The 22,409-nt window shown below is 38.9% G+C and overlaps 1 protein-coding gene across 1 annotated transcript in view; it reads left to right on the forward strand.

Moving 5' to 3' along the window:
• ACSM1 (acyl-CoA synthetase medium chain family member 1) overlaps positions 1-22,409 on the forward strand; it is a 58,899-nt gene that overhangs the window by 17,327 nt on the left and 19,163 nt on the right. The window contains 1 exon segment of the mRNA XM_007987192.3: positions 8,043-8,122. Within this exon segment, the coding sequence (XP_007985383.3) occupies positions 8,043-8,122 (80 nt within the window).

The raw sequence follows: 22,409 nt of genomic DNA on the forward strand, positions 1-22,409 counted from the left end.
TACATGTCTTCTTTTGAGAAGTGTCTGTTAATATCCTGGTGATTCCTCAAGGATCTAGAACTAGAAATACCATTTGACCCAGCCATCCCATTACTGGGTATATACCCAAAGGATTATAAATCATGCCACTATAAAGACACATGCACATGTATGTTTATTGTGGCACTATTCACAATAGCACAGACTTGGAACCAACCCAAATGTCCATCAATGATAGACTGGATTAAGAAATGTGGCACATATACACCATAGAATACTATGCAGCCATAAAAAAGGATGAGTTCATGTCCTTTGTAGGGACATGGATGAAGCTGGAAACCATCATTCTGAGCAAACTATCTCAAGGACAGAAAACCAAACACCACATGTTCTCACTCATAGGTGGGAATTGAACAGTGAGAACACTTGGACACAGGAAGGGGAACGTCACACACTGGGGCCTGTCATGGGGTGGGGGGAGCGGGGAGGGATAGCATTAGGAGATATACCTAATGTAAATGACCAGTTAATGGGTGCAGCACACCAATATGGCACATATACATATGTAACAAACCTGCACGTTGTGCACATGTACCCTAGAACTTAAAGTATAATTTTAAAAAAATTAAATAAATTAAATAACAAAAAAATGATTACTACCTCATAAAATCTTAGGTAATATTAATGAGATGATAGAGGCAATATGTGTAAAGTACTTAACCCTGACATCAGCACATAGAAAACACTCTATCAGTGGGAGCTGCTGCTGCTGTTTTTAAGATGAGTACATCATGATGACAATTTAAGTCACCTGCATGAACTCCTCTATGTGTCCCTTCACCCCAAAATTTTCTTTATGTCTCCACTCACATCCTTGCTTTCCCTCTCAGAGGCAGACCTTGCCCTCCACCTCTCAAAATCCACCCGTTCTGCACAACCACTGCAGAGTTCTATCTCCTGGCCTTGGAGAAACAGCATTTCTTTATTAATCTTTAATCTACTACGCATTTTCTCCTGTATTTTCAGTCTCTCACTTTTCGCTAGTTTTACACCCTCAGTCCATAAATATATTCAGTGTACTTATCCTAAAATTCCTCCCTTTGAACCTGTTATACACTGGATCAACCCACCTTTTCCAGCATAATACTAAACTTCACCAAAGAACATTCTCCATTTGCTGCAGCCACCTCTGCTTCACCTAGCCTGCTCCTGAATACTGCAGTCCTCCAATGGTCTGCCCTTACTGTTCCTCTTCTTTCTAAGCAGTTTCCTTCACCTCCGTTTTCCTCAGCAAGCACATCAGTGCAGGTGGCTGTCAGGACTGTACCTAGGGTCTAGTCTCCCCGGTTCAAGCTGATTCTCTCAGGCTAGCAAAACATTTCCAACCTGCTAGTGGGTAAAGCCCATCTGATCATTCCTCCAGATCGTCAAACTGTACTTCCCATATCTCATTCCCTACCTCTATATCGATGCCTCCTCCTGTGTCACCATCATTATTTTCTGTACCACATTGTGCATCTGAGACTTAAAGCACCACAAAGACTGACCACCCTTCCCACCCTCATGCCTAATTCTCCTGCTACTGTAGAGAGTGTCTCAAAAGGTCTTTATGTATTTTAAGCCTTAGTAAATGCTTAAAGTTTAAAATGCTACAAATTTACCAAAAAAAGCATTTGCATTACTATTTCCCGCTTACTATTTTTATGAACTATTCCTAATAATTTTTAATTTATATATTGTATTAGTCCATCTTATTGAAGACTAAGACAAAAAGTTTTTTAAATTTTTGATTCAGAGGGTGCATGTGCAGATTCATTACTTTGGTATATTGCATGATTCTGAGGTTTGGAGTAAGAATATTCTCATGACCCAGGTAGTGCATATAGTACCCAATAAGTTTTTCAGCCCGTGACCCCCTCCCTCTCCCTCCCTTCTCATAGTGCCTATTGTTATCTCCAGCATCTGTTGTTTCCAACTTTATGTCCATGTGTACTTAACGTTTAGCTCCCACTTATAAGTGAGAAAAAGTGATGTTTGGTTTTTTACTCCTGCATAAATTTACTTAGGATACAGCCTCCAGCTTCATCCATGTTGCTACCAAGGACATGATTTCATTCTTCTTTACGGCTGCACAGTATTCCATGGTGCATATGTAGCACATTTTCTTTATACCAATCCACTATTGATGGGCACCTAGGTCAGTTCAATGTCTTTGCTATTGTGAATACCACTGCCAATAACATATGAGCCTATGTGTCTTTTTGGGAGAACCACTTATTTTCCTTTGGATATATACCCAGTAATGGGATTGCTGGGTCAAATGGTAGTTCTAAGTTTCTTGAGGAATTTTCAAATTACTTTCCACAGTGCCTAAACTAATTTGCATTTCTATCAACAGTATATAAGCATTCCATTTTCTCCAAAGCCTCGCCAGCATTTATTTTTCACCTTTTAATAATCACCATTCTGATAGGTGTGAGATAGTATCTCACTATGGTTTTAATTTGCATTTATCTGATTAATGACGTTGAGCATTTCTTCATATGTTTGTTGGATGCTTGCATGTCTTCTTTTGAGAAGTGTCTGTTTATGTCCTTTGCCCATTTTTTAAATTGGATTATTTGGGTTTTACTTGTTGATTTATGTTCTTTGAAGATACTAGATATTAATTCTAATTAGACATTACATATTGGAATCTACAAAGAACTTAAATTCTTTGTAGAATCTGGATATTTGATTCTGGATATTGTCAGATGCATAGTTTGAAAATATTTTCTCCCACTCTGTAAGCTATTTACTCTCTTGATAGTTTCTTTTGTTGTGCTGAAGCTCTTTAGTTTAATTGGGTCCCACTTGTTAATTTTTGATTTTGGTGCAATTGCTTCTGGGGACTTAGCCATAAATTCTTTGCCAAAGCTAATATCCAGAAGAGTATTTCCTAGATTTTCTTCTAGGATATTTACAGTGTAAGGTTTTATATTTAAATCCTTACTCCATCTTGAGTTGATTTTTGTATATGGTGAAAGGTAGGAGCCAAGGTTTATTCTGCTACATACAGCTAGCCAGTTTTCCCAGCACCATTTATTGAATAGGAAGTCCTTTCTCCATTGCTTATTTTTTTTCACTTTGCTGAAGACCACATGACTAAGAGCTGTGAGTTCTCTATTGTGTTCCATTGGTCTATGTGTCTGTTTTTGTACCAGTAATGTTGCTTTGGTTACTGTAGCCTTATGGTATAGTTTGAAGTTGGGCAACATGGTGCCTCTGGCTTTGTTCTTTTCACTATTCAAGCTCTTTTTGGTTCTATATGAGTTTTAGAGTAGTTTTTTTCTAATTCTGTGAAAAATGACATTGGTATTTTAATAAGGATAGCATTGAATCTGTACATTGCTTTAGGCAATATGGTCATGTTAACAATATTGATTTTTCCAATATATGAGCATGGAATATTTTTCCGTTTATTTGTGTCATCTCTGATTTCTTTCAGCAGTGGTTTGTAGTTCTCCTTGTAGCCATCTTTCACCTCCTTGGTTAGATGTATTCTTAGGTATTTCATTTTTAGTAGTTGTTGTAAATTGGATTGTATTCTTGATTTGGCTGTTAGTTAGAACATTGTTGGTGTATGGAAATGCTAATTTTTGTACATTGATTTTATATCCTGGAACTTTACTGAAGTGGTTTATCAGTTCCAGGAGCCTTTTGGTAGAGTTTTTAGGGTTTTTTATGTATATAATCATATCGTCAGCAAAAATAGTTTGACTTCTTTTCTATTTGAATATCTTTTATTTCTTTCTCTTGCCTGATTACTTTAGCTAGGACTTCCAATTCTATGTTGAATAGGAGTGGTGAGAGTGAGTATCCTACTCTTTTCCAGTTCTCAAGGGGAATGATTCCAGCTTTTGCCTGGTCAGTGTGATGTTGGCTGTGGGCTTGTCATAGATGGCTATTATGTAGAGGTATGTTCCTTCAATGCCTCATTTATTGAGGGGTTTTATCATGAAGAGATATTGGATTTTTTGAAAGCTTTTTCTGCACCTACTAAGAGGATCATATGGCTTTTGTTTTTACTTCTATTTATGAGGTGAATCATATTTATTGATCTGTATATGTTGATCCAACCTTGCATCCTAGGAATAAAGCCTACTTGATCATGGTGAATTAACTTTTTGATATGTTGTGGGATTCAGTTTACTAGTATTTTGTTGAGGATTTTTGCATTTATGTTCATCAGGAATATTGACTTGGAGTTTTCTTTTGTCATTGTACGTCTGCCAGATTTTGGTTCCACAATGATTCTGGCTTCATAGAATGAGTTAGAGAGGAGCCCCTTCTCGTCAATCTTTTGGATTAGTTATGAAGGGATTGGTACCAGTTCTTTGTATATCTGTTAGAATTCAGCTGTGAATCTATCTTGTCCAGGGTTTTGGGGGGTTAGTAGTTAGTGATTCAATTTCAGAACTTGTTATTTGTCTGTTCAGGTTTTCACTTTCTTTCTGGTTCAATCTTGAGAGGTTGTGTGTTTCCAAGAATTTATCCATTTCCTGTAGATTTTCTAATTTATGTGCATCGATGTGTTCATAATAGTCTCTGAAGATCTTTCATATTTGTGTGGGACCATTTATAGCATCATCTATGTCATTTCTGATTGGGCTTATTTTGATCTTCTCATTTTTTTTCTTTGTTAATCTAGCTATTGTCTATCAATATTGTTTATTCTTTTGAAAAACAAGCTCTCAGTTTCATTGATATTTTGTATAAACTTTTGCATCTTAATTTCAATCAGTTCTTTAATTTTAATTATTTATTTTATTCTGATAGCTTTAGTGTTTGTTGGTTGTTCTTTTTTTCCCTAGTTCCTCTAGAAGTGATATTAGGTTCTTAATTTGAGATCTCTCTAACTTCTTAATGAAGGCATTTCGTGCTATAGACTTTCCTCATAACATTGCTTCAGGTGCGTCTCAAAGATTTTGGTAGATGGTATCTCTATTTTCATTTTCATTCATTTCAGGTACTTTTTTGATTTCTTGTTCACCCAAGAGTTATTCAGGAAAAATTGTTTAATTTCCATGTTTTTGTATAGTTTTCAGTGATCTTCTTGGCATTGATTTCTGTTTTTATTGCACTATGGTCTAAGAATGTACTTGGTATGATTTTGATTTTTTTAATTTATTGAGAATTGCTTTATAACTCAACATGCAGTGGATTTTAGAATATGTTCCATGTGGGAGCAAGAAGAATGTATATTCTGTGGTTGTTAGGTAAATTAGTCTGTAGATGTCTATTAGGTCCAGTTGGTCAAATGTTGAGTTTAAGTCCATAATTTCTTTGTTAGTTTTGTGCCTCAATTATGTGTCTAACATTTTCAGTGTGTTGTTGAAGTCCTCCACTATTTTTGTTTAGCAAAGTCTTTTTATAGGTCAAGAAGAACTCATCTTATGAATCTAGGTGTTCCAATGTTTGGTGTGCATATATTCAGGATAGTTAAGTCTTCTTGTTGAATTGAACCCTTTATCATTATATAATGCCCTTCTTTGTCCTTCCTAATCATTGCTGGCTTAAAGTCTGTTTTATCTGATATAAGAATAATGACTTCTGCTCTTTTTTGTTTTTCATTTGCGTGGCAGGTGTTTCTCCATTTCTTTGCTTTGAGCCTATGGATGTCATTACATGTGAGATGGGCCTCTTGAAGACAGAAGACAGTTCGGTCTTTTATTTTTATCCATCTTGCCACTCTGACTTTTAAAGGGGGCATTTAGACCAAAAATAAATAAGTAAATACTATTCAAATTAGTAAAACAAAGCATTCCTTCTATTTCCTCTCTGCCCACCCCTGTCAACTTAGTCCTTCTTGCCAAATCTATTGCAGGAGTCTCCTGCTGTCTGTTCCACACCCCTACTGAAAACTGCAAAGCACCAAGAGGAGCCATAGATTATGACTTACATGATAATAGTCAGAGCCCACATTTAGTGAACACCTACTTAGTGCCAAGTTCTGGGAAAGACCCCAGACACCTATGATGTCTAATTCTTACCTACTAAGCAGAGCTCCCTTGGCTGCCAATAACAGAAGCCTATCAGAGTAGCTTAGTGGAAAAAAAAATACATGGAAGGGGGAATTAGAATAGCTCATTATTCTGTAGAAGAGCAATATGAGCTTGATAAAGATCTAAAACAGAAACTAGAAAGATACTAAGAATCAAGGCAGCTTCAGTGTCTCCTCTGCTTTTCTCTATAGGTTTGCTTCCTTCTTTCTGTTTGTAGAACTACTTTTGCTACTTTAGATGCACATAGTCAAACATAGCAATCACAGCATTTCAGGGCTGACATTCCCCCTTTCCAGATAACCAGTCCAGGTCAACTAGAGGCTGAGTGGTCCGAATGTTGGGGTGATCAGACCCAACATGAGGCTGTGGGTGCTACAAAGTCTGGTAGAGTCAAAGGAATGAGAAAAGACAAGAGTGCATAAGGTGGGTCCAGGGGGCCAACACTGATATGGAGGCTGTAAAGGCCAAGCTCTGGGAGCCCACACTATTTATTGGTGATCAAACAAAGAAGCAGGTGGTGAGGACATGCAGATGTGGTGGTAAAGAGGTGAGGATGTGAGGATGTGGGGGTAGAAAGGTAGCGGTGCATCAAGCGTAACTGTGACAGTTTAGCATTTTCTTTGATGCATATGTAAGATGCTCTGCTACCTGAGATAATGGAGAATATGTTTACAAGCCTGGGAGAGCAACCAACAAATCTGTGCATGAGGGGTTTTATGCCCTGAGCCCTGGATTCCATCCAAGCCATGAGGGGTTTTATGCCCTGGGCTTAGATTATGGTGCAGCAGGGCAGCCTTCCACCCTTTGGCACAGAGTTTGGTGTTCCAAAGGCCATGAGGGGGTTTAGGCCCTGGACCCAGGACATGTTCCAAGACTCTTTTACATCATGACAGACAAGCCAGTCCTGCCTCAGCTCTTCTACCAACACAGTCTAAGGCAATTGTCTGTCACCAAGTCACCAATCCAACTCTCTGTGCCTGGAGTGAGGTTACTGACACAGACATTGCTGGCATGGGCCTGAGACCTTTACAGACATGGAAAGACACCTATTGGGGTAGGAGAAGTGGGCCAAGGGTGAGAGTAGGACAAAAATTTTAAAAGCATATATAAATGTGAGCTATTAAAGAGGTAGAGGCTAGAGATTGAAAGCTGATTGGGTCTATGAAGGGAGGGACTGGAAGTAGAGCCAGATTTGTCCACAAATGACAATTATATTTAATCATGATTCTACATGGAATATATGGACATTCCCATGTTACAGATAAGGAAATAGAATTATGGACAAATTAAGGAAGAGGATTTAAATTAAGACACCCAAACCCACTTTCTCTTCTCTTTACTGTTCTTCACTCTCTTAGTGTATCTCCACGCTGATCTGAAACTTGAAAAGAGAATACATCCAACTAATTAATCATGAATACCAAACATTTTGTAGTCTAAATAATCTGACTCCAACTTACCTTATCTTCCTAAATTTAATTATTGCTCCTCTCCAGTGGATCTAAATAAATCATATTATTTGACTTGACTTAAATATCTCTTTAGCTCCCGAGACCCTATTTCTTGTTATTTCATCTATCTCCAAGATAGTCCCTGTTTCTCTGCCTGTAGACACCATATCTATTTGCTAATGTCCTGACTAAATACTACCTCTTCCATCAAGCCCCCTGGGACACACAACTAGGAGTATTTCCCTCTCCTGTGTTCTTACAGAACTTTTGTACTTCAAATATTTCTTATGACATCTACCAACTTCTGCCTTATCATTCAAGTCCTGTTTTATCCTATTAGCACCTACTCACCATAGGAGTTGGAACATTATCTCCCTTTTTGTATTTCCCCAACAGTACCTGATGCATACCATGTATGAAATCCATGCTCAATATATGTGTATTTAAATGATTAAGAAATGAATAAGTGGGCTCTTCTAGAGGGAAGGTCAGAACTAGACTGCTAATAATTGGCTGTTAGTTTAATCTTAACTGTAAAAATAAAATTTCTTCTCTCTTCCCTTTCCAGGCATTGTTGAAATACCCCATCAACCAGTTTTTTGGGGCACCATCTATATTTCGAATGATTCTGCAGCAAGATTTCACCAGGTATGGTAGAAGTGGCTTGTAACAACATCTTTGCGTAGGATTTTAAGTAATCTGATACATTATGGTCTGTTTTTCCTCTGGTTCTTTGGGGAGTGTGTATGTGTGTTTGTGTTAAGTGTTGGTGGCGATAATGATCGAAAGTTAATTAGTTAAATTAAAGCAGATCCAGAGATCCAAAGGAAACTCAGTGACCCTTGCATGATTGTGGGTTGATTCCTTTTTAAATATTTGAATTGTGAAATAGCAATTATACAGAAAATGCATAAGACAGAAATTTACAGATTAATGAATTATTAAAAAGAAAATACCTGTGTAACCATTCACCCAAGTCAAAAAAACATAACATTGCCAGCACCTCAGAGATTTCCATCTCCCTTAAAGGAAACAACTATCTTGACTTTTATGTTGTTAATTCCTTACTTGCCTTTATAATTTACCTCCTAAGGAACTCTCCCTAACCAAAATTTTATTTTACATGTGTTTGAACTTCACACATGTAATGCTACATTATTACATAATAATTATGTTTCTAAGATGTGTCCCGGTTGTTGCATATTACTGTAGTTTATCTTCATTTTGTGCAGCATCCTATTTTATGAAAATACCACAATTTCTTATACCAGTCCTACTATTAATGGACATTTCTGTAGTTTTCACTTTGAGGCTATTGATGATTAATGCTGCATAGAATCCTAGGACACACACACTGGTGTGTCCTAGGATTTGTTTTATGCATGCATTTCTGTAGAGTTTTTCAAGGAAAGGAATTGCAGGTCACACTGATACAACACAATACCACACGATCTTCCAATTTATGCTTCCTTATATAAGCAGGGCAGGAGAATTTCCATTGTTCCACGTTCTTGCCAACATTTGGTATTGTAAGACTTATTAATTTTTGCCAGGCTGTTGGGTGTGTGGTGTTATCTTAATACAACTTTATTTTTGCATCTTCCTATGTGTGAGAGTTAATTTTAAGCTACACCAAAATACACTCTTTGAAACTTATGGGAATTTATGTATCTTTTAGGGACTCTGAAATTGAAATGGCTGCTTCAAAAATCAGAGCTAACACGTTTTAGACATAAAAGTTAAAATATCAGAGTTTAATGATTGCCCTTACAGAGCTAACTCTGAATTATAATTTGATTTTACTCATGAAGCTTCAGTCTGGCTGTATTCTGTTTCCATCTGTATTTCAAAGCTCTTATGACAGCCAAGTTTTGCAACATTCCTCAGATGATGGCCTTGGTCCAAATTCGGTACACATCTTATCAGGGCATAACTAATGACTCCATCTGAGACTCTGCCCACTTTGTGTACTTTGGTCCTCTGATTTGATGGTAATAGTTTTAAATATTAGCTTTTTGGATAATGGGGGGAAGACATGGAGTTTAAGGGACGAGATGGAGTCAGGCTTAGGGTTTAGTCTTTTTGAAAAAAATCCCAGATCAGATCTATGTTCTGAGCTATCATGATCCGGGTCTTTAATTGTGCCTTTCCCTTTTGCTGTATCTGGCATAACATTTACAAGAAAATATCTATCATAAAGATAGTGAAGATTTGGGCATCCAAGGTTATAGGTGGCATCAGAGAGAAGTAAACGAATCAATCAGCCAGAATAAACACTGCATGAATCATCATATTCTTTCATCAGACTCACAGTGTGGTTACCTTACTTATTAAGAGTTATTTGAACCCTATGATAAATCTTATTTGGAAATTGGGGACCAACATTAACTCAGAATTTAATAAATTGCATATCTTTTCTGGTCAATGTGTTTCCATAGATAAAGCATCCTGAGGAGGGTGTAAATTAAATGCAAGAAACATCTGTCCCTCGGTATCTAAATTGTTATAGACTTGTTAACAGTAGACGAATCTATTTTTACCACCACTTTTGAATTGGACCATATACTGGTGTCTGGGAGAGAAAAGGTTTTGTCACAGGAGAAGTCATAATTCTGCACTGTCATTTTTTCCTTGGCAGGACTGCCCATGGCTGAGGACCTTAGGAGTCGAAAGACTTATAACCAATTAATTGTTCTAGGCCAGATAGGAATGGATGTGGACAGGCATTCCTTACTTCTTAAAATTATTTTAAGTTAAAAAAAAAAAGTTGGGCGTGGTGGTTGACACCTGTAATCCCAGCACTTTGGGAGGCCAAGGTGTGTGGATCACCTGAGGTTGGGAGTTCAAGACCAGCCTGGCCAACATGGTGAAACCCTTTCTCTACCAAAAGTACAAAAATTAGCTGAGCATGGTGGTGGGCTCCTGTAATCCCAGATACTCAGGAGGCTGAGGCAGGAGAATTGCTTGAACCCAGGAGGCAGAAGTTGCAGTGAGCCGAGATCGTGCCACTGCACTCCAGCCTGGGTGAAAAGAGAGAGACTCTGTCTGAAAAAACAAACAAACAAACAAACAAAAAACCCGACAATAGAACCAAAAGACAAAGTTACAAGACTGGCTTCTTTTTAACTTTTATGTGTTGAGTTACTGTAAGCTTGGTTTCTGTTACAGACTTATAGCAATTAGCTATTCAAAATATAAGCATTGTTCTGAAAAATAATTTAAAATATGTATATATGTATAGACGTATTTATCTTCACAACTTATAACTGGCAGTATTATACCCAGGGGGGGTTGTTACAGGGTGGTTTATCCTGTTAGTAAATATATATATATTTAAATTTTACAGTAAGCAGAAAAGTTTTGTGGTTGGGATGTATGCAAAAGTGACACATAAGAGTTTAGAAGACAACTAAACTTGTTTTACCAGCTGTGTAGGCATTTTTTTTGGTACCCTCTTCTTGATTTGGAGGGTTTGGTCTTGTCCTAATTGTATCCCTCAAAGCTGGCCCTTACAATCTTACATTCCCACCTCTTCCATGATGGTTCCTGGGCCCAGAGGAAGGCAACTTGTGTATAATTTTGGAAGCAGAGCATTAGCAGTGAAATAGATCCAGGCCCAATGGGATATCAAATGAGAGAGATTCATATGGTCTTCAGAATACTGTGATATTGGCTTCCTTGAAGTAAATAAGGAGAGATAAATAACATTTATAGTTTGACAGTTACGAGAGTTACTATCCTTCATTATAAAGCAACTCTTAAATGTTTCTTAACCAAAAAGAAACTTTTTTTTTGAGAATTGACATCTTTGTGTTTATAAAATGTTAACAAATGCATATTTTGTGCTTCTAGTATTTTAACTTTTTAGTCACCCAAATTTTCAGTTTGGGGGGTTGCGGGGGGCAAAACCTGAGGGTTAAAACATGACTTTAAGATTTTTAAATTACTGGAGAGTTTTGAGATTAAATTTACCAAATTAAATTTTTAGCACAGATTATCAAGGTTATGTAAATTAAAAGGGCATCTGAGCTAGCTTTTGCCAATCTGTTAGGCACTTACATTTTTAAAGTTAGTTGATCAGAACTCTTTCATGTTGTTTTGAAGTGAAATATCACTTCCACATGACACATACAAATATGGAGATATAACAGGCATGCAGAATAAAAGACATGCTCAAAAGTTACTTTATTTGCCTGTTTTCAAAAACAATTTTTCTCCCTTACTTTACATAACTAGTAAAAGTTACAGGAGCCAAGAAAAGGTGAAGGAGAGAGCCATCCTTCAAGGCCTTTTCAAAAGAGAAAGAATAGCACTTTTAAGATATCAGTCTGAAGAATGTTAAAGAAACAATTAAAAATTGAAAAACTTCTTACATTAAAAATAAGTCAGCCAAGCACAGTGACTCACACCTGTAATCCCAGCACTTTGGGAGGCTGAGGTGGGCAGATCACAAGGTCAGGAGTTCGAGACCAGCCTGGCCAATAAGGTGAAACTCTATCTCTACTAAAAATAGAAAAATTAGCCAAGGGTGGTGATGCACACCTATAGTCCCAGCTACTCAGAGGCTGAGGCAGGAGAATTGCTAGAACCCAGGAGGTGAAGGCTGCAGTGAGCTCAGATCATGCCACTGCACTTCAACCTGGGTGACAGAGTGAGACTCCGTCTCAAAAAAAAAAAAAAAAATCCTCAATATTGCTAATAAAATCTTGTTTTAACAAATTACTTAGTTTTGTACTAGTGTGTTTTTTAAAATATTAAAGACCCATCTCTAGAAAGATTATTATGATTATTTTTAGTTATAGACAACTGAATTACATAACTCCTTTAAAAATTTATTTTATTGATGTTATTATGACTTACATAGTACATTCACAAGTGTTCAGACTGTTTTATATTAAATACACCTCTTTCTTATACAATCCCATCATTTTTATTTTGGACAAAAACTTACCACACAAGATTCTTTCTTATATAAAATATCTTTTCTTTAAGCCTTTTTAAATTTTTTTGTCAAAAACACCTGTTTATTTTTATAACTTTCTTTATATTGCCCTTATTGCCTGGTTTACCTTGTTTCATATATAACCCTTAAATAAGGTTTGAATTAGACAAAGATATTTTAGCTTTAATAAAAACATGAAAAAATTCTTAAATTGGAAATTACCCAGATACTTAATATCAAATAATAACCTTAGATCCTAAATGATGACAAGTTTGTTTACAAGCATTTATTCCATTACATTTACCTGATTAATTTAGTAGTTTACCTAGATTATTTGCAAAAAAGTGATAGCCAATATTTTTTAAGTTACTTTTCTATTAACCATTTTTATAGCTGTGAATTTCAGGTGTTTACCTAAGTAATAAAACTTATGGTTACTTTTAAGGATATTTATACCAATAACTCAGTATTTAGCTGTTTTCATTTAAGCCAACAATATTTCATAAGCATATACAATCAAAGATCACTCTGTCTTGGGCTGGGTTTTATAGTTTATAACATGGCAAATCTTATAGTATTCTGCGGGAATAAACATGAAATGACTTGATCAATAGGTGCAAACAAAATTCTAACAGTTCTAAAGACATTGCTGATATTTGGCCAATAATTTTAAAGCCAGCTAAATCTTTACTAAAATAAAATCTTATTTAAGTAAAGATTTTACTTAAGTCACGTGAACTTGAAAAAGCATTTAACTAGTCTTTTTTGTTTTTAGTATCTGATTTAAGCACTTTTTAAAAGCCAGTTAATCAGAGCTCTTCATATATGTGTGTATGTGTATATATTATTTTATTTTATTATGATTTTTTTTTTTTGAGACAGAATCTTGCTTAGTCAGCCAGGCTGGAGTGGCACAATCTCAGCTCACTGCAACCCCCATCTCCCGGGTTCAAGCAATTCTCCTGCCTCAGCCTCCCGAGTAGCTGGAATTACAGGCATGTGCCACCATGCCCAGCTAATTTTTGTACTTTTAGTAGAGACGGGGTTTCACCACGTTGACCAGACTGGTCTCGAACTCCTGACCTCAGGTAATTCGCCCACCTCAGCCTCCCAAAGTGCTGGGATTACAGGCATGAGCCACTGGGCCCAGCCTCTTCATATATTTTTAGTCGTGAAAATATTGTATACACACACATAAATATATGATGTGTTAGGCATGCTGGTAGAAGCACATTGTATAGACTCATAAAGACCTTTTTCTTTTTGCCATTTAAAAAAATCTTACCCTAGGCAGTTGTCAGCTAAATAGCCTTAAATTTGCATATTAAAGGCAACTCAGGTGAAATCAGATAGTAAAATTTACATCATAAGGTACAAAGAGAAAGTCTGGTATGCTAGAGGGAAATTAAAATGGATTCAATTGCCAGTTGAACAAAAAATTATAGAAGCCTATGATAAAGGCCTTTAAATGCAAACACACACACACACACACACACACACACACACACACACACACACAAAGTTCCCATAGCTATTACTTCAGTACTTTAGCCATGGGATAAATACAACTTTGCCAGCTTGCAAAACACAGTTAGATCCAAATGGTGGTTTTTATCTCAGTAGAAAAGTAACAGCACATTTAAAGCAGGCAGAAAAGAAAATAGAACCTAGGTACTCTATAGTTTGCAGGTCAACCTTAGGAATCTTTTTCCTTAATGTAAATGTGCACAAAGACCATATTACTTCTATTTTATATAAACTCTGGCAAGTAGAGATGCCATAAAACCTACAGAGTGCCCAGAAAAGGATCATTCTCCTTGTTTTCTCCTTATTCTTAGATTTGTTTCTCACTTTTTTTTTTTTTTTCTTAAAAGGAGGAACTGAGCTGTAGCCTAGGGTTTTTGTGTGATGGATCAATATGTGCTGCTTGTGGGCAGGACTCCACAGTGTATCACCACTGAATCATTCCCACCCTCCCAGGTGTCTGGGTTTCTCTCTCCAGAGGTCTATGACCTCTGAGAGGGCTCAAAACCCTGGGTGATCAGCCCTTATATGCATTTGCTGGATGAGCAATTTTAAATTAATTTTTGTTGGTGATTTCCCTGTAGGGCTGCTGCACATTGGAGAGGGTCAACCCCCCAGACACTCCCACGAGGCCCTTGGTCACCCAGGGTACATTTTTGACTAGGAGGAGCAAATGCCCTTTCTCTTTGGAGCTAAAAAATTCAGTCTCTCATTTATCTATGAAAACAACAGTTCAGTTCCTTAAGCAAATGCGCACGGATGAACCAAATCAAGATAAATTTTAGGAGAAAAAGCAAGAGAGAATTCCATGTAGAATGCAGCTCTGAACTAGAATAAGGATCCTGAAACAACAACTTCCTAGGAGAAAACCAACTCAGAATAAATCAAGGACCATCAACCAAAGGGAGGTCTGGGGTTCAGGAGGATTTACCAGTTCCACCGGAGGAGAAGCTCAAAGTCAGGTAGGCTTCAGTGGGCCCTGCTGGTACCTTAGCTCTGAGTTTGGGCAACTCCTTCGGGGTCCTGAGTCTTATCTGAGGCCCCACGTGTTTGGGCACCAAACTATTGTTGACAAAGAGTGAAACTCTGTAAAATATGGTTAGAGATTTATTCTGAGCTAAATGTGGGCAACCATGGCCTGTGACGCAGCCCTCAGGAAGTCCTAAGAACATGTGTCCAAGGTGGTCAGGGTGTAACTTGGTTTTATATATCTGTGGGATACATGAGACATCAATCAAATACATTTTAAAAATACATTGATTTGGTTCAGAAAGGCAAGACAACTCAAAGTGGAAGCTTCCAGGCTATAGGTAAATTTAAACATTTTCTCACCGACAATTGATTAAGTTTATCTGAAGACCTGGGATCAAAGGAAATGTTCAGGTTAAGATAGAGGATTGTGGAGACCAAGTTTTATTGTGCAGAGGAATCTCTCAGATAGCAGACTTCAGAGAGAGAGAGAGAGCAGGTTGTAAAATGCTTCTTACTGGACTTAAAAGGGTGCCTGTCTCTTAGTTGATTATCTCCTGGATATGGAAAGGAAAGAAAGAAAACAAAGGGGAAAGGGGATTTCCTATAGAATGTGGACTTTTCCCACAGAACACTTTGCTGGGCAATTTCAAGATATGGCAGAGAAATATGTTCTGGGGTAAAATATTTTCATTTTCTTCCTTGTCTCGTAATGCTATGCCAGAGTCAGATTGGAAAGTAAGTCATGATATAAAGGGTTAAATAAAACCCATCTGATGAGAATTTATGGTTTGTAGGGCATGACTCCCCAGACCCTTTAGGTAGGAATTTGGCCAAGATTTAAAAAAACAAACAAACAAACAAACAAACAAACAAAAAACAAAAACAGAGCTTAGTCCTCACTACCAACATTCTGTGAGGGCCATAGGCTCTTGGACCCCTAAAGTTTCACTATAAAATCACTGACATGAGCCAGATTGACTAACAGGAGAAAAATATTGCAAATTTATTTAACATGTATGCATGGAAGCCTTCAGAATGAAAACCCAGCCTCTCAATGATTTACAGAAATTTTTATACTGTAAACCAATACTAAGATAGGCCTCAATCAATGTAGAGGTAATTTTGCCATGGTTAAGGACATGCCTGTGACACAGCCTCAGGAGATCTTGAGAACATGTACCCAAGGTGATTGGTTTACAGCTTGGTTTTATATGTTTTAGGGAAACATAAGACATCAGTTAATATACATAAGGTGTCTATTGGTTTGGTCCAGAAAGGTGGAACAACTCAAAGCAGGGGCTTCCAGGTCATAGAAGGATTTTCTGATTGGCAATTGGTTGAGTTTATCTAAAGACCTGGGATCAATACAAGAGAGGGTTAGGATAAGGGATTGTAGAGATAAAAGTTTTTATTATGCAGATGAAACTTCCAGGTAGCAGACTTCAGAGAGAATAAATTATCTTAAGGTCTCTGTTTTAATGTTAATGCTGGTTAGTTGTGCCTGAATTCCAAAGGGAGGACCGTATAATGAGGTACATCCAATCACCCAATTCCGTCATGGCCTGACCTCCCATCTCAGGTTAACTTTAGAATGCCATTGACTGAGAGGAGGGGTCCATTCAGTTGGCTGGGGTGCTTAAAATTTCATTTTTGGTTTACAGTACCATCCTGAGGCTACAGAAAAGAATGCAGACTGAGAGCATGGCCAGAAACAGGTTATATTGGTAAATCAGGTTGAGTGGCAAGAAAGGTTAAGAGAGAGAGAAAAGAAGAACATTAGCTAGCAAAGCTGGCTTTGTTAGATACATGAAGACTTCTTCAGAGAGAATAGATGGTAAATGTTTCTTTTCAGACTTTTAAAGGTATCAGATTCTCAGTCTCTCCTGGATGTGAGAAAGGCATAGAAATGTTGGGGTTATCAGACCCAACACCAGGTGGTGGGGGCAATGAAGTCTGGCAGAGTCAAAGAATTGAGAAAAAGACAGTTTGAGAAGTCAAATGGGACCAGGGGGCCATCGTGACTGTGGAGGATGCAAAGGCCCTGAGCTCAGGAAGCCCATGCTATTTATTGGTAATCCAACAAAGAAACAGGTGGTGAGAATGAGGAGGTCAAAAGGGCAGGCACATGATCTACAGCTGTGATGGTTTAGCATTTATAAGGAACATGCTCTGCTACTTGAGATAATGGGAATACAATCAATCTAGGAGCCTAGGAAGGCTAGAAGCAAGGAGTCAGCAAGTCTAGACACATTCCAGAGGACATTATGTTGGACATGCAAGCCTTGCCTTAGCTTTCTTCCCAACACTCAGCTTTTTCCCAACATGCCCCCTTTCTCTTTTTTGTAAAAGAGAAGGTATAATTATTACTATCATTATTACTAGCATAAAAGGTGACCTCTTTTAATTGAGCAAGGCAATTATAGGCTGTGAAGCCTTTAATTGCCAGTTGGTGATCCAGCTTCATTTTTCTTAGCCCTTATTCAAACTGGAGTTACTCTGGTTTGAATGCTTCCCACGTATCTCCCCTTTCCCTTTTACAAGAGGACCCTTAATCCTAGGGGTTGCAGAAGGATGAAGGTCCATCTTCTGTAACTTCATGCTGAATAGAGGTGATGATATTCCTGCCTAACTATTAGGGTCTCTTGTGTTCAGGGTAGAAAGGAACTGAGTCAGAAAGCATTGGTCCATTAAGCATCCGTGACTCTGGTCGGTCTTTGTTCCTTCTTCACATTCAGATTCAACTGGCTCATGGCTTGTACTGGGGGAACCCGGTCCATGGTTGGAATCCATGGGTCCCTCCAGTCTCCCATTCCATGGTCGCACACATCTTGAGGGCATCCACATGGTTCATTCATCTACTGCAAAAACACAAGCATACCCTCACCCCCGTGTTAGTAAATCTACTGAAACAGAAGCAAAAACTTTTGTGGCTGTAGCCGGGAGGCCACTGATAATGAGAAACAGGCCCCTTGTAACAGAAGGCACAGGGAAAGCAAATCGAGGCTTTTCAAACCTTCAATTTGCACTGTACAGGTGGGTCCACTAGATGCTGTGGCTTATGATAGATCTTCAGATGTTTGGTGGGCACCCATACAGGCACCCGATTGTCACCTGGAGAGACACAAGCAAATTCTCTTCCCCATAAAATTATCTTTAGGCAGGGATCGGAGGAAGTAGATTCAGAGGTAAGGAGAATTTGGGGGCCTAATTGCTCCCTGATGTTTGATAGGTGTTCCCTTGGAAGTTAGGAATTCCCTTTCGTTCCATATTGCTGTGTGGGCATAGAGGACTAGGTAAGCATACCTATATACGTATATATATTTACCCTTTTTCCTTCTCCTAATTCTAGTGTATAATGGCACCTGCTTTTGCTAGGATGTCTCTCCCTAACAAAGGAGTGGGGCCTTCAGGTATAATTAGAAAAGCATGTGAAAAGAGTAAAGTTCCCCAGTCACAATTTAGGGGCTGGGAGAAGTATCTAGTGACTTCCTGTCCTAGGACTCCTTGGATAGTGACAGATCTGGAGGACAGTTGTCTGGGACAGGAGGGTAAGACTGAGAAGGCCCCGCCAGTGTCCAGGAAACAGTTAACCTCCTGGCCCTCAATGGTCAAGCATACCTGGGGAGGGTGATGGCATGGGCTGGCGCTTGCCCCAGGCACCCTCAGTCCTGCTGCTGGATCATCTGGTCAGTGGCTTCTGACTCAGAGGACCTTCGTCCCCTAGAGCAGTGGGCCTTCCAGTGATTCCCTTGACATAAGGGGCATGGACAAGGGGGCAGTTTATTTCTAGTCAGACAATCTTTTTTAAAGTGCCCTTGTAGACCTCACTGGAAACAAGCCCTATTAGGCATTCGATTTGCCCAGTCTTTCCCTTTCTCAGAGCCTCTAAAGTCCACTTGCCTGAAGGCCATGACTTAAAGTGGCCTTATCTTTTTTTTTTTAATCCCGTTTGTCCCATTCCACCACTCCTGATCTCTATTATAAAAAACCAAAGTTGCCAAGTTCAATAGGGTTTCTAAGTTTTGCTCTGGGCCTAAGGCAGACTTTTGAAGTTTTTTCTAATGTCTGCAGCTGACTGAGTGATAAACTTATCCTTTAAGATTAGTTGGCCTTTAATAGAGTCAGGTGACAGAGAGGTATGCCTCCTCAATGCCTCCCTTTGTCGCTCCAGAAAAGCAGTAGGATTTTCTTCCTTTCCTTGTATTATAGTGGACATCATTGAATATTTCATAGGCTTCTTCCTAGCTTTCCTTAGTCCTTCCAGCATGCAAGTTAGCAAATGTCTGTGGCACCAATCTCCATGTTCTGATTCTGCGTACCAGTGAGGGTCTACACTGGGAACTGCCTGCTGGCCTGTGGGGAATTTTTCTCTTTCCTCTGTTGTCATCCTATCATTGACCTGACTGAGATACCAGAGATATCAAACTCTCAGGCTGCAGTTATGGAGGCACTTCTCTCATTTGGAGTTAGTGTCTCATTTAGCAGTAACATTATATCTCTCCATGTCAGATCAAAAGATTGTCCTAACCCTTGTAAAACATCAATATAGCTATCAGGGTTATCTGATAATTTACCTCGGTCTATTTTAATTTGTTTCAAGTCTGAGAGGGAAAAAGGTACATACACTCTGACTGGCCCGAATTCTCCAGAATGCATCTTAGGGGTGTTTTTGCCTTGTGGGACAGTTTCCCATCTGAATAAAGAACATAGGGATAACAGCACCTCTAGTCATTTTCTGATGAACATTAGTCCTAGAGCATCCTCTATGGCCATAATACTTATTCCTTTCCAAGATGCATAACCACCCATGGACCTCTGCTTATCAGATTAGTTATGCTCACCGATGTAGCAGTCCTGCACCTGTTTTCCTGCCTTTCTTGACAAAGAAAGGGATCCAGGCTGCTGGATTCTAGTGGTCCTTTACCAGCATGCCCAACATTGCCTTTGCACTCAGAGGTGAGTTCTAGAGCTGGGCTAGGTTCCTGAGTATTTCATAACAACCCAGCTACCCCATCAAGATGCACTCCCATAAACAACCGTTCTTATGCAAATTCATTTCAGAGAGGGTGTAGGTAACCTTTTGAGTCAGGATTGAGATAGATTTTTTTTTTTTTTAAGATAACTACTTTTCCAAAGTGAAATTCCTTTATGTCTGTGGACTAAACTAAGGCCACAAGACTAGAAGCTAAGATAATACATGTTACACTGTTAACTTTTAGCAAACTTTACTTCTGTTTAAACCCTTGTAAGTTTGGAATTTCAATTATTCTTTGCTGTCTATAAGACCTTGTTTAGTCTAAATTAACTTAGAATTGGTATAGATGGTTCCTTCCTGGTTCTGTACTTTAAGGCTTGGCGGAGTGCAAACAGCTCGCATGTTTGAGCAGACCAATTATTAGGCAATTTTTCTAACTCTGCTTCTACAAGAGTTTCCCTATCAATAACTGAATACCCATTGTGTGTGTGTGTGTGTCTGTGTGTGTGTGTGTGTTTCCTCAATCACATGGGAGGAGCCATCTATTGGCCTGTCCTGAATGGAGTTCCTGCTAGGTCTGGTCGGCCCTCTGTATGGTAATTAAGATTTAATTCCCTCGTTAGGAAATTTGCTGGGTTAAGGGAATTTTCAGTGGTTAATGTTAAATCACCTTTTCCTCACAGAATATCCCCAGACTTTAAGATTTTTGAGTTAGTAAGCTACATTTTTGCTTTTTTTTCTTAGGATAGCTCTGAACTGGTGAGGTGTGCTCACAGTGAGGTTTCTTCTAAAAGAAAGTTATTTGTCTACTACTTCTGCTAGGAAAGCAGTTGCTGCTACAGACTGAATGCAATTGGGCCATCCGTGGGTTACTGGGTTAGGATTTTTGATAGGAAGGCTACTGGTTGTCAATGGTCTTGAGAGGTGAACCCAGCTGGACTTCTGGGTTGGGTGGGGACTTGGAGAACTTTTGTGTCTAAAGGATTTTGTGTCTAAAGGATTGTAAATGCACCAATTAGTGCTCTGTGTCTAGCTAAAGGATTGTAAATGCACCAATCAGCACTCTATAAAATGGACAAATCAGTGCTCTGTAAAATGAACCAATCAGCAGGATATGGGCAGGGCCAAATAAGGGAATAAAAGCTACCGGAGCCAGCCAGGCAACCCACTCAGGTCCCCTTCCATGCTGTGGAAGCTTTGGGCTTTCGCTCCTCACAGTAAATCTTACTGCTGCTCACTCTTTGGGTCCACACTACCTTTATGAGCTGTAACACTCACCACGAGGGTCTGTGGCTTCATTCCTGAAGTCAGTGAGACCATGAACCCACCAGGAGGAACAAACAACTCCAGATGCACCACCTTTAAGAGCTGTAACACTCACTACAAAGGTCTGCAGCTTCACTCCTGAAGTCCTCAAGACCACAAACCCACTGGAAGGAAGAAACTCTGGACACATCTGAACATCTGAAGGAACAAACTCCAGACACACCATCTTTAAGAGCTGTAACACTCACTGCAAGGGTCCGCAGCTTCATTCTTGAAGTCAGCAAGACCAAGAACCCACTGGAAGGAATAAATTCCAGACACATTTTGGTGACTACGATACTACGATAGGTGCTCACCTATAGCCAAGTGGTGAGCCCCATTGAACCCCTTTTACTTGCTGTTCTGTCCTATATTTCTTTAGAATTTGGGGGCTAAATATCAGGCACCTGCCAGTCAGTTAAAAGCAACTGGCGTGGCTGCTGGACTAAAGACACAGGTGTCAGGCTTTCTGGGAAAGGGCTCTCTAACAACCCCCAACTCTTCAGAGTTGGGAACGTTAGTTTGCCTGGAACCAGCTTCCACTTTTCCTGTACTTCTGGGCTGAGCCAAGTGTCGACAGAGAGGAAAGCTATTCAGCTCTGGGGTTCCAACAACAGGTTGGTTGACCCTGGGGCCATGAGCAGAACTCTCAAAGTCATGTGCTTTTGGACTACACCCTGTTTACACTGACAACAAGGTAGTATTGGAGTGTTATAGGGTCATGGAGAAGATCTTCAATTATCAATTATAGGTCTTAAATTTATCCTGGTTTTAAAGGAATAGGGTACACTGCTTTTTCTTTAATTACTCATATATCTCTTTCTCTTTCTCTTTCCTTTGTAGGTGGATTTTGGAAACACAGTGGAAGGATAGTCACTCGTTGCCCCCATTTCCACTATAGGAATATGTGCCTCCCTTTAACTTACTCAATTCGTTTTCATCCTGATCTGTTATGTTGTCATAGACCCAGTTCCAGTTGTTAAAGTACTGGGTTATCAGTTCTAAGGCCCTGGACAAGGATCCAAGGCTTGGAGATTGTATTGCAGTGGGGTTAAGCTGGGTAGAAATTGGAGAGGAGAAATCTTAAAAGGAAAGGTGGTCCAATTAGCTATATTCTGTCCTCCCTGCTGAATTATAGTTATAGGAAATTGCCATGCTTCAAGGTCTCCCTTGGCTCTAGCCTTCTGAATGAATTTTGTATAGCACCACCAATTGCT

Source organism: Chlorocebus sabaeus, chromosome 5 (genome assembly GCF_047675955.1).
Source record: "Chlorocebus sabaeus isolate Y175 chromosome 5, mChlSab1.0.hap1, whole genome shotgun sequence".
In the NCBI taxonomy this organism is placed as follows: domain Eukaryota; kingdom Metazoa; phylum Chordata; class Mammalia; order Primates; family Cercopithecidae; genus Chlorocebus; species Chlorocebus sabaeus.